The following is a 12042-nucleotide window of genomic DNA, read 5'->3' on the forward strand; positions in this document are numbered from 1 at the left end:
TTCTCCGCCAGTCCTACCTTTCAGAAAGTGGTTGATTTTCTGTTTCTAGAATTGCTGTTCTTCTTCTCTTCGATCTCCGTTGGATTTGTAGGTGTTTGCAATCTTTAGATAAGCTATCTAGCTGATCTCCCGCAACCTGAAGTAGTCTCAGCTGCTACTTCTCCGCCATCTTGACTCCTCCCTATGTGGATCTTTTGAGTTGTCTGTTTGTTGGTGCATAGTTGTTCCTAGTAGTCTTTTATGATTCTGTGTATTTTCTGTATCAGTTTTGATATATTCTCTTTTATTTCTAATTTTTATTTGAATTTTCTCTTTTTCTTGGTAAGTCTAGCCGGAGGTTTGTCAATTTTATATTCTGAAAAATCTTAGTCCTATTGATCTTTCCTATGTATTTTTATTTTGCATTTCACTTATAACTACTCTGAAATTTGGTGCCTACTTTTCCTCTGCTAACTTTCATTTATTCTTCTTCTTTAGTTCCTTGAGATATGAAGTTAGTTTGAGATTTTTCTGGTTTTTCCACGTAGTTGTTTACCACTCTGAAATTCCCCTGCAGAACGTCTGTATGTGTTGCTGTGTTTTCCATTTTCATTTGTCTCAGGATGTTTTCTTACTTCTCTTTTGTTTTCTTGTTAGACCCATTGGTTGTGCAGTAACGGGTTGTTGTAACGCTATACATCTGTTAATTTTCCAGTTTACTTTTTACTGCTTTCTAGTTTCATATCATTGTGGTCCGAAAACAAATTTGATATCATTTCTATCTTCTTAAATTTAGGAAGATTTGTTTTGTGGCCCAACCTGTGATCTGTGCTGGAGAATGCACCATGTGCATTGAAGTAGGAATTTTGGAGGGAATGTTCTGTGTGTACCTGTTAAGTCCTCTCTGGTTTCATGTGTCCTGTAAGGCTCTTGTTGCCTCATTGATTTTCTGTGAGGGTTATCTATCCATTGATGAAATGAGGGTATTACATCCTCTGTGATTATTAGATCTGTTAATATTTTCTTTATTTCGGTACTTCTATGTTGGATGCAGAAACACTTACAGATGTTGTATCTTCTTGTTGGAGTGACCCCTTTATCTTTATGCAGTGACCTTCTGTGTCTATTACTATAGCCTTTGTCTTGAAGTCTGTTTTACGAGGTGTATATCGCTACCCCAGCTTTTCCTTTTGGTTTCCATTTGCTTGAACTATCTTCTTTTGTCCCCTCATTCAGTCTGTGTGTCCTTCCATCTCAAGTGAGTCTGTTAGGCCAGATGCAGATGGGTCTTGTTCTTTTATCCATTTGTCCCCTCTGTGTCATGTGACAGCAGAAGTTAGTCCTTCCTCATTTAAAGTCATTACTGATAGTTCTGTACTTACTGCCATTTTGTTAATTTCTGGTAGTTATGTGTCTTTCTCCCTGTTTCTTTCTCCTCTGGGTCTTACTGTTGTGATTTGGTGATTTCCTATGTTGGTATGCTTCTCTTGCTCCCTCGTAATCTTTTGGGTTTCCACAATAGGTTTTTGTTTTGTGGCCACCACAAGGCTCACATAAAACAGCTCTATTTATAGCCGTCTGTTTTAATTTGGTAACTTAAGTTGGAAGACATTCTGAGGCTTTATATCTTACCATCCCTGTTATGTTTTTGATACCACAATTTACATCTTTTAATCTTGTGTATCTGTTAAGAAATAATTGTATTTTTACTATTTTTTTAAGTCTTTATATTAGCTTTATTAGTAATTATAACCCACCACTTTTACAATATTAGAGTATTCTGGATTTTAGTATATATTTACCTTTACCAGTGAAATTTATGTTTTCATATTTTTCTTGTTACTAATCAGTACCCTCTCGTGTCAGCTTGAAGAAGTCCTTTGAACACTTCTTGTAAGGCTAGTCTGGTGGCGATTAAATCCTTTAAATTTTGCTCATCTATAGAACTCTTTCTCCTCAGTTCTGCAGGACAGTTTTGCTAGGTAGAGTAATCTCAGCTAATTTTTCCTTTTAGCACTTTGAATATATTGTGCCGCTTGATGTGGCTGGCACTGTTCCTGCTGAAAAACCTGCAGGTGGTCTTGAGGGTTCTCTTGTATGCAGCAGATGGTTTTTCTCGTGCTGCTTAACTTTCGATGGTTCAATTATAGTGTGTCTTGGTGTGGATCCCTTTGGGTTCATCTTACTGGAACTCTGAGCTTCCTGGTTTGGATGTCTGTTTCTGTCCCCAGGGTAGGAGGTTCTCAGCCACTGTTTCTTCAAATGAGTCCCCCCCCCCCACCCCCCGCCCTTTTCTCTCTGTTCTCCTCCTGGGGAGCCTGTAATGAGAATGTAGGTCCACTTGGTGTTCATAATTCCCTTAAGATCACTTAATTCTGTCTCATTCTTTTTCCTTTTTGCTTCTCTGACTGGTTGAGGTCCCGCTGCCCGCTGACCCCCTCTCCTGCTCTCTCCACGAGTCTGCTGTGGGCCCTCCTGGTGCCGTGTGCGGTGCGGGACTCCTGCAACTTCCGCACATTTTCTGTCTCTCTGCCCAGCCGTTCTTCCTGGGAGCTCAGGGAGCACCCATAGGACCGTTACTCTGAACTCCTGTCAGGTATTGAACGTTCTATCAGGTAAGTTACTTACCTTTGTCTCACTAAGGTTTGTTTTCTCGGGTTTGATCTTTTTGTTTCATGCATACGACTCTGTTTCTTCATTTTACTTGACTCTCCGTGTGGGTTTTTCTGCATTAGAGGAAACCATCAGCTCTCCCAGGCTTGAAGGGTTGGCCACGTCTGGGCGATGCAACTTCTCAGTCAGCCCTGCCCTCAGTCTTGGTCACCTCGCAGGTCTTCGTGAGCATCCAGGCTGTCTCTTGCTGCTTACGGGCGCCTAGTCCTTGAGAGTGCGCCCAAGCCAGGCTGTGCTCCGGGGGCGGGTCTCAGGCAGCCCCCGATTCCAGCTGACGGGCGGCCAGACCTGTGGGCAGCAGTGTGAGAGTACGTGAGCGTGGCCCTGCTGGCCACCAGAGCCGGGAGATCTGACCGTGTCCCTGGTTGGCAGCCATGGAAAGCCGCCCGCTGGGGGTGAGTGGACAGGCTCCTTTCCAGATGCGGCAGGAGAGCACAGAGAGGTTCCCTCCAGCCCGTGTGTCGGGAGGGCATGTCAGTCGGCTCCGAGGCGTGTGTCGGATTGTAGGCCTGCCCCTTCACCCCCCCCCCCCCACCAAGGCCAGCGCCTTATAAAGAGCCGGGAAGCCTCGTTCCCAGAAAGTCTGTGCTGGGCCACAGGGTCGGGGAGTCTGCACACGGAGCTCTACGAGAGCCGTTTCTCACTTGCCTTGGCCTTGTGTCCGTGGCCTTGTGTCCGTGGCCTTGTGTCCATGGCCTTCCCAGCTGGACGTTTTGAGGGTTCGTCTCTCAGATGCAGGTTGTAAGTGTTGGGGTTCCCCACGCAGGTCCAAGCCCTTTGCTCTTCAGGGACAAGCTTGTGGTTGTGATTGGCTCCCGAACGTGTCGCTGTGCCGGGGCCCCAGTAGGGTGCATGGCGAGATTGTGTCTCAGCCTCTCCCACCTGCTCCCGTGGCCGTGTTTCTTGTTCACTCGATGTGGAGGAGCTGCTCAGGGAGGAAGTTGTTCCTTGGCTACAGAGCCTTGGTGTGTGCAAGGGGGGTGTTGGACTCAGGGTCCTCCTGTGTTGCCGCCTTGAGCCGGAGCAGAGGCAGTTGTCACGAGGTTTTAGACTGTGTTTCAGAGTCAGTGGGGGCGAGTTGCTTCCCCTCCATGCTGCTCTCGCTCACACTTGTCTTCTGCTTCTTAGGTGCACTTTATAATCAACATCCCTGCCTCTAAGGAAAAATCTGATTTTTTAGTGGTGTCTTACCAAATTTATCAGTTTTATTTCTTCTAGTTTACAAAAGCATTTTGTAATATAGTCCTTTACAGTCTTTAAATTTTCTGTTTGCACTGATAATTTTCTTCTTGTCATTGTGAAATGTGTTTGTACTTTAATTTCTCTGATAAGCTATCTTGTGCTTTATCTTGCTGATTATTTTCTGCAGAGGACTAGCTTTGGATTTTTTAGTGCTACTTTTTTTCTAGTTATTGGGATTTGCTTTTATCTTTAGTAATTCTTTCTCTAGCTTTCCGAAATGTATGTCCAAGTTATTCACTTTTCGTAGGTTTTTATCTATCTACCTATATTTAAATTACATGTACTTGATGCTGTGATTTCCTGTGACAGTTGTTTTCCTGGAGTCCCATGAATTCCGATGTATGTTTCCCGTCTTCTCAGAGGTGTGCTTCTCACACGCGGGGTTTGTGTCTGATTTTGCCCTGTGAGCTCATCCCGAGCTCTTTCCCTTGTGGAGCCGAGCCGCGCCCTCTGTACTTCTGCTCCGGGGGGCTGCAGTGACCCGTGTTTCAGACACCGTCGTGCCTGTGCTCTTGCGCCCATGGTTAGTCTCGTGCACGGACAGAGCCTGTCGTCTCGTGTTTGAGGTCATCCCTGGTCATCCCTTCATTCCTTCTGTTCCGCGACAGACTGCCGCTCCCTACGGTAAACCACGCAGTTCGCTGCCGGCCGCGCGCTGGTTCTCTGTGAACAGTGCCGCGTGACGGGACGCGCTGCGCCGCGCTCCATGGTCTTACAAACAAACACGTGTTCTTTGCTTGGCTGCCGTTCGCCTCCGCCCGGCCGTCCTGTTGGTGTCCCGCACTCTGCTCCGGAGTGATCCTCTAACGGATTCCTCACGAAGCCCCCGGTCTCGTGCTTCCTGTGTCGGTGCCCGTTCCTGAAGTCCGCCGTGGCCTGCACCCTGAGCGGATGGCACCCCTGCAGCTCTCTGGGCTCCCCCGAGCTTGTCTCCTGAGGCTGTTTCCGGCCCGTGACCCCAGCTACAACTCCGCTCTGGGGTTGCCTTCATCGTTCCAGGTTATGTGTTGTGACATGAGGTGGGGAGGACTCGATAGGGCTGGTGGCCGTGGGAGTGTCACAGCCGGTGTTGAGTCTGCGGAAGGGTAGCAGCTGGGGGCGGTGGTCAGCTCTGTGTGACAGGGAGTCCGTGAGGGCCAGGTCGTGCTGGCCTGCCCCGCATCCCACGCTTCCGGTTGGCTTCTCCTTCACAGATGGCAGAGTTGCTGGGCCGCCCGCCCGCCCGCCTGTCTGCGGGAGGACTCCATCCCACCCTCAACAAGACCACGTTTTCCTTCACTAAACCACGTGGCGTGTGGGGGCCAGTGCGTCTCCTTTTTGGGCAAACCGTGGGGCCGCATGGCCACCACCCGCCCCACACCCCCTTCCCATAATACATCTGCCTTAGAGTCCCTAAATGTGCTGTGGGAGATATTCAGGAATAAAGCGTTAGCCCTAAAAACAGGTTTTTAATCTGTTTTGAAAAATAAATTGGACTTTTCCTTTTAATATCTTTTTGTAAGAAAGACTAATTGCTGATGCAAGAGTGACATGAAATAGGAACAGGAGTCGTGTGCACATCTGGCCAGCGGGAGAAGATGAGCTATGACCCTTGGTCTTTCTCTCGGAAAGTGTGTGCACAAACACACAGGCCTGTGCTGAGGACCGACGTGTAAGTGCGGACTGTCGCGGGAACTGCTGGAGCTCACACCGTAGCGGCGCTGGGGAGAGGAGCGGCGGCCGTCCAGCTCCACATCGCCGTGGACACACAGCTCAGGGCCCGACGGAGCTGCCAGAGGACGTCAGCCTGGACTCATTTGTTTGAGGGCGTCACTGGGTTTTGTTCCGTTTCAGGGGAAAGTGGCCACATTTTGTATCTGAGGTTGGCTGTGGTTTATGTTTCTGATGAGGCATCAAGTCCGCTGAGTTTTCTCTCCCAACGTCTGCTGTGTTTGATAGCAGTGTTGATAGCTCACGTGCGCTTTTGAGATCAGTACTGAGCTCAAGTAATTTAAAGGTACGCTTTGCCGTAACCGTAACGTCAGTGGTGTCGGAGCTGGCACTGCAAAACGCAGGTGTGGGCGGGCTCTGGGGGCCATCCCCAGCTTATGGTGTTTGTGGCTGTCCTTGGCTGGTGGCTGCCCCATTCCAGTCTCTGCCTCCGCGGTCACATGGCCTTCCCCCACCAGTCTTCCTGTGGCTTCTCTGCTCTTGGAGTTGGGGCTGCCATGGTTTATCCAGGATGATTTTATCTCAAGCTCCTTCACTTAATTCCATTGCCAGAGGTCCTGTTTCCAAATCAGGTTGTGTTCAAGGTCAAGATGACAACGTAGGAAGCCCCTGAATTCACCAGCTCCAGGGACACCCCAAATCCAGCGCTATTGACTGAGCAGTTCCTCCTGAAGAAGAGCTGAGGGCTGACCGAGGAGCTTCTGCACAACAGACTTAGAGACTGAGCAGAGAGTGAACAGAGGAGGACACCGTGGGGAGGGGCCCCACCCCCGGTGCTGTGAACAACAGCAGGGAGAGTGTGCCAAGGGACTGCGGGCACACGCGTCAGCCCTGGGGCACAGAAAAAAGCCACCGTTGAAAAGATTACTAGCTTATAAAAGAGATATCCTTAAAATTGTACCAAACCGTGGAGAGCTGCTGGACGCTCTGGGTCTGGGGCTGGTGAGCCTCATGGCTTACATTCCCCTCCCTTGACAGTGCGAATGGGAGCAGGGTTCAGGTGTCCTGACCGGCCTGCCGCATCCCTGAGCCGGGCCCCTGAGCCCACAGCAGCCCCAGCTGCCCCAGGGAGGTATCCCCAGCACTGTGCACACTGGGGCACCCCCGCTCAGTGCTCACTGCAGCTCCCGCTGTCTCACCAAGGCGACACAGGTGCAGAGCACCCTGGAACACTGCAGACCCTCCCCGCCTCAGCTTCCGATGCCTTGCTTGGTTGCTCCAGGCCCTGCCAGCCAGCCCCCCAGGGCGCCCCTGCACTGAGCACCTGGGACATCCTGGCTTGCTCCCACTCTGCCATCTCCTGTCTTGTCAGGATGCCCCCTCCACGGACAACCCAGAGACCCCCGTGGCCCGTGCCCACTTCAGCAGTAGCAGTCCCATCAGGGCACTCTGTGCACAGCCTGGAGCACCTTGGTGGCCCCCCGCCTGAGTTGTCCCTCTGGGGTGCCCCCCACATGAGAGCCCAGAGACTGCATCGGCCTGTGTTTGCTTCTCCTCGTGTACTGTCCTGTCAGGGCGCCCACACTGGGGAGGCCCTGGGACCCCTCTCTGTGCAGCTGCTTTAGCGCCACTGTCCTGCCAGAGTACCGTTTGCATGGGGAGCCTCGGGGCTGTCCCCACCCACTCCCACTGTGGCTCTGGCCATCCCACAGGGCGGCCTGGCACGGAGAGCCCTCCGACTCCCAGCCTCCACCAGCCACAGCTCTGTCCAGCTCACCCAGTCGCTGGCAGACACCATACCCTTCCTCAGGTTTAGGACTCACGAAAACACACACAGAAGGCCAAGCAGGATGGGTCGACAGAGGCCTTTGCTCCAGGAGAACCAGACACAACGGCAGCAGAACTGCCCGACACAGAGGCAGGCAGTGCCTGAGGAAGAGCCCAACGGTCATGCAGATGCTCGCTCGGCTGGAGGGAAGGCTGGGTGGACTCAGACCCTCAGCGGATGCAGGAGACACAGAGCCGGTCAGGGCCAAAGAATACAGTAACGCCAGAGGGGTCCACAGCAGACGAGGGGACGCAGAAGGACGGGGCAGGGATCAGGGAGATGGGCGAGTGGAAAGCACCCACCTGAGCAGCAGGAAGAGAAAATGACTTCTGAAATGGGGAGTAGCGTGAGGGAGGTCTTGGACACGTCCAGCGAACAAGCAGTCCTGTTAGAGGAAGGGGAAGACGTCCAGAAGGGGGCACAAGACCTCTTTGAGCGCTGATAAGGTGGCGTGCCCTGGAACCGGGGTGAGCGCTTAGACGTGTTCTGAAGGGCCACTCCTCAGCCCCATCCGTGGGACAGACACCTGCTTCCATGCAGCGTGAGGTCCTGGCTGGGAGCAGTCGGGCGGGGCTGGGGGCTGCAGCTTCCCGCCCGAGCAAAACCCGGGGTAGGGGAGAAGACGCGCGTCACCGCGGAGGCCTTAAGTGTGCTCAGAAGACAGCGGGCGGCTCGGGAGCGGGGGAGTCGGTGAGACGAGCTGCGGCTGCAGGCGGACGGGCTTCCTGGCCAGAGCGTGCGGCCCGGCCTCGTGGTGGGGGCCGCAGGGAGCTTCCTGCAGAAGCAGGGCGACACCCCATGTCCCTGCCCTGCGGGAGCTTGTCTGTGAAGAGACACTCGCCACACCCGCCCAGCAGGACTGGGGGTCATCCTGAGAGAGAGCCCGCCGGGGGCTTACCTCAGAACAGCCGGGGGTGGTAAGGGGAGCACGACTGGGCGGAGAGGGAGGGCGTGAGCTCTGTGGTGAATGAAGCACACCTCGCCCCATCTTCACCGTCTTCCGGTGTCGGGGACACGGAGTGTGTGCGCGCCGCTCTGCAGCTCTCCCCACGCCCTCCCCACGGACACTCGGTCCCCGTGCTCGGACCCCAGGCCTCCTCCCAGTTCCAGCTCCGTCCGCCCTGCTCTCTGACTCCACCACGTCCCGCAGACGCTCGGAAGCATGTGGACTTTGTCCTTCCGTGACTGCTTGTTGCGCTCGGAGGATGTCCTCTGAGTTCCCCACGTTCCAGCGTGTGCCAGGATTCCCTCCTGTTTCGAGCTGGAGGACGCCCCGTTGTGCGCAGGGGCCACCTTCCGTTGTGCTCGTCCCCCCGTGTGCACAGACACGAGAGGCTCTCAACTGCCAGCTGCTGGGAGCGCCAGTGTGCAGACGCCCGTGGACAGTCTGCTTCCACTTCTAGGCACCTACCCAGGAGGGGGCTCGGGTCAGCTGGGGCTTCTGTGCTTGGTTTCTGCAGGGGTGCTGCAAACACGCGTTTTGGAAGAGGCTGCCCTTCTCCATCCCACCAGCACAGGGGCTCCTGTGTCCTCGCCAACACTTATTTTCCAGGCTCTGTGTGGTGGCCGTCCTGCGAGTTGGGAGCTGGCCGCTCACTGTGTCCCTCGTGACTGGTGACGGTGGGCATCGTTGACCTCCAGTGTGTCATCTTTGGAGGAACGTCTGTTCAATCTACTCATTTTTATTCCAGCTGTTTGGTTTTGTCGTTGAAGTTTCCTGACTTTTAAATCCGAGTTGGTGCTGTTGATCGTGCTGGTAAAACCAGAGGTGACAAATGAGGGCGTTTCCTCTGAACTGTGGTGGCTCAATGGCTTGTGTGCACGTGAAATGGGACAGTAGTTTTTTTTCTTCCTCCCTCCCTCCCTCCCTCCCATCTTTTCTTCCCTTTTTCTTTTCTTTCTTTTTTTTTTTTTTTTATCATATAATGTATTATTGGCCCCAGGGGTACAGGTCTGTGAATTGTCAGTCTCACACACTTCACAGCACTCACCGTAGCACACACCCTCCCCAGTGTCCATCACCAGCCACCCTCTCCCCCCCACCCCGCAACTCTCAGTTTGTTTTGTGAGATTAAGAGTCTCTTATGGTTTGTCTCCCTCTCGATCCCATCTTGTTTCATCCCCCCCCATAACCCTCCGCCCTGCCTCTCAAATTCCTCATATCAGAGAGATTATATGATAAATGTCTTTCTCTGACTTACTTCGCTTAGCATGGAATGATGGTTTTAAATGTTGAATTTTAATCTTGGAAGCATTTCTTTTTCTTACCTGCTTATATATGTGTATGTTTTTTACCTGGCTGTATAAAAACCACTGAAGATATACTTTGTGAAAATGGCAACTTATTTTCCTTAGAGTGGTAGTTTTCTCTTGATTATCCGTGTGGACCCAAGTGGGGCGCCATGCCTGGTGTGGCCCCGGCACCTGAGTCCTTCACTACCCACATGGCCATGTTCTGTGTGTGCTGGCATGGGGAGCCCCAGGGGCCATCGCCACACGGTGATATACCTGCCAGAAGGACAGCTCCTACAGCCAGTCCTGCTGCGTGTCTGCGGGATAGAATGGGATCTCCTGTCGGGGGAGGGTCTGTCCTGTAGGCTGTGTCGTCTGTGTGGCGTGGTCCGTAGAGAACGGCAGATGTTTGCCCTTCCTTGGTGTGCTCATGGCTCTAGTTTGGAAAAGCTGACTTGTGTTCAGGATCTGGATCAAGGACACCCGACTCACCTAAGGTTGAGTGTGACACCATGGGACCAGCCAGTATCCAGGAGTTCCTTTGGTGGAACCTGCCACCGAATGGGAAACTTCGCTTGTTTTTGTCAATGCACTTGCACTTGTCCTGGTGATTTACAGCTGTTGCCAGTGCAGTGTGAGTGTCTTCTGACCGTGATAAGTGGATTCCCTTGGTGCAGGCAGCTGTGTTCGTGAGATGTAAACGCTGGCTAGTGGAGCTGTCACCGCCTTCTTATCCAGTGTGCTGGAAAACAGCAGCGTTAGCCCTCGGCCCGAGTGTTGGGCCCGGACCTCCACCAGCCAGCTCATCACCTCTCTGCGAGCCTCTAACTGGCCCACTGCTGCTGTGTTGAAAATAAAAATTGTGTGCACCTTTACCTTTGATGGGGTGGAATGCTGTGTACAGTTATTATTTTTTTTGACTATAAGGTACCTTTTAAAGAAAATGTATTTAAGTTGTTGAGTTACTGCCTTATTGTTTCCTTATTTTAGCCAAAAAAAAGGGGGGGGGAGAAAAAGAAATTGGGAAAGCTTTTTTTTTTTTTTAAGATTTTATTTATTTATTTGACAGAGAGAGATCACAAGTAGGCAGAGAGGCAGGCAGAGAGAGAGTGGGGGGGGAGCAGGCTCCCTGCTGAGCAGGGATGCTGAGGCAGATGTGGGGCTCGATCGAGGAGGGGCTCTCAGGACCCTGAGACGACGACCTGAGCCGAAGGCAGCGGCTTAATCCACTGAGCCACCCAGGTGCCCTGGGAAAGCTTTTAATTAGATGTATTTAAATAGGAAAATCAACCTTTTCTGTCACCTGGCTTCAGTTAAGCACCTTAACAGTTCACATTGTTTGGTGGGTGCTTCCTAAGCCAGCGTCCCGTGCAGTGGTGATTAGGGGTGAGTGTGGGAGCCTGGGGGGATGAAGGAGATGTTGGCTCAGGAATCGGTACGCCATGAGTCTCTACTGGGCACCCTGTTCTCCCACTGACCTACCTCCCGAGTGTTTGTAGTATTGTCTGTGACGTCTGTGTCACAGTGAAGGCTGTCAAGTGTGAGCCTCCCTTGGTGGCGCGTACCCAACACCCTGGCATGGTCTGACCGTGTCCTGCCCTTCCTGCTCTGACATCCTCAGAAGAACCTGGTAAACCTCCGATTTCTCGCTGCAAACAACAGATGACACATTAACCTTGTAACCTCAGACTTGGGATGTGCTGCTTTGAAAGTCACTGGTTGCTTTCAGAATTTCATGATTTTTGTTTTGGTCTCCTGAGTTGCAAGCCAATATCTTATTTTATAAAAGAAAAGCCAAATGAAGATCTCCGTGTGAAAGTCTTTAATAAAATGTGTCTTTATTTCAGTATCTTAAATAGTGACGATGAAGAAATATTCAGTAACGAAGAACAGGAATACACGTCCAAAAAGAGGAAAAAGGATCATTTTAGAAATGATACAAATGCTCAATGTAAGATCATTTTTATTAACAGTTTCATGGTATTTTACTTGTTCAATATGTTGACATACTAAACTGTTTTGACAGCGTGCTGTCTGAAGAAGTAAGGGACGACACGTGAATAGCGGCTCTGTCTGCAGTATCGCCCACCGACTTGGTTGTCAGACGCTTTGCAGCTTCACCATTTAGTTAGCAAGATTTGCTAAAACAAAAAAGATAGCAAAACCCCCAAAGCAGCTCATGCATGTGTAATGACTGAAAAATGGTCGTGAGCTCCGTGACCAGTTCGCTCCCAAGCAAAAAGCCCAGGTGGCAGGGGTCTCGACTCTGGACTCCGGGCAGAGCTGGCCTGGGAGCCGAGGGAAGCATGCGGGCCCGGCCGGGCAGGGAGCCTCCTGGCTCAGCTGCGGGACAGGCCGCACTCCCCACTGTGGCCCGAGCAGGAGCCGCTGGCCTCTGTCTTAGGGTATTTAGGCTGCGGGAAAAGACGGGGTCCTGT

General features: G+C 51.8%; 1 protein-coding gene across 6 annotated transcripts in view; it reads left to right on the forward strand.

Annotated features, from left to right (window-relative positions):
* Nucleotides 1-12042, forward strand: part of FBXO25 (F-box protein 25) — a 60830-nt gene that overhangs the window by 29833 nt on the left and 18955 nt on the right. For 5 of the 6 annotated variants that reach the window (XM_032869802.1, XM_032869804.1, XM_032869801.1 and 2 more), the window contains exon 3: nt 11452-11555. In XM_032869802.1, the coding sequence (XP_032725693.1) occupies nt 11452-11555 (104 nt within the window). Of the gene's footprint in view, nt 1-11451; nt 11556-12042 lie in introns of those variants that run through there. The other variant, XM_032869807.1, reaches the window with a different exon arrangement.

The sequence above is a fragment of the Lontra canadensis genome, unplaced genomic scaffold (genome assembly GCF_010015895.1).
Source record: "Lontra canadensis isolate GAN:19392208 unplaced genomic scaffold, GSC_riverotter_1.0 scaffold39, whole genome shotgun sequence".
NCBI lineage: Eukaryota > Metazoa > Chordata > Mammalia > Carnivora > Mustelidae > Lontra > Lontra canadensis.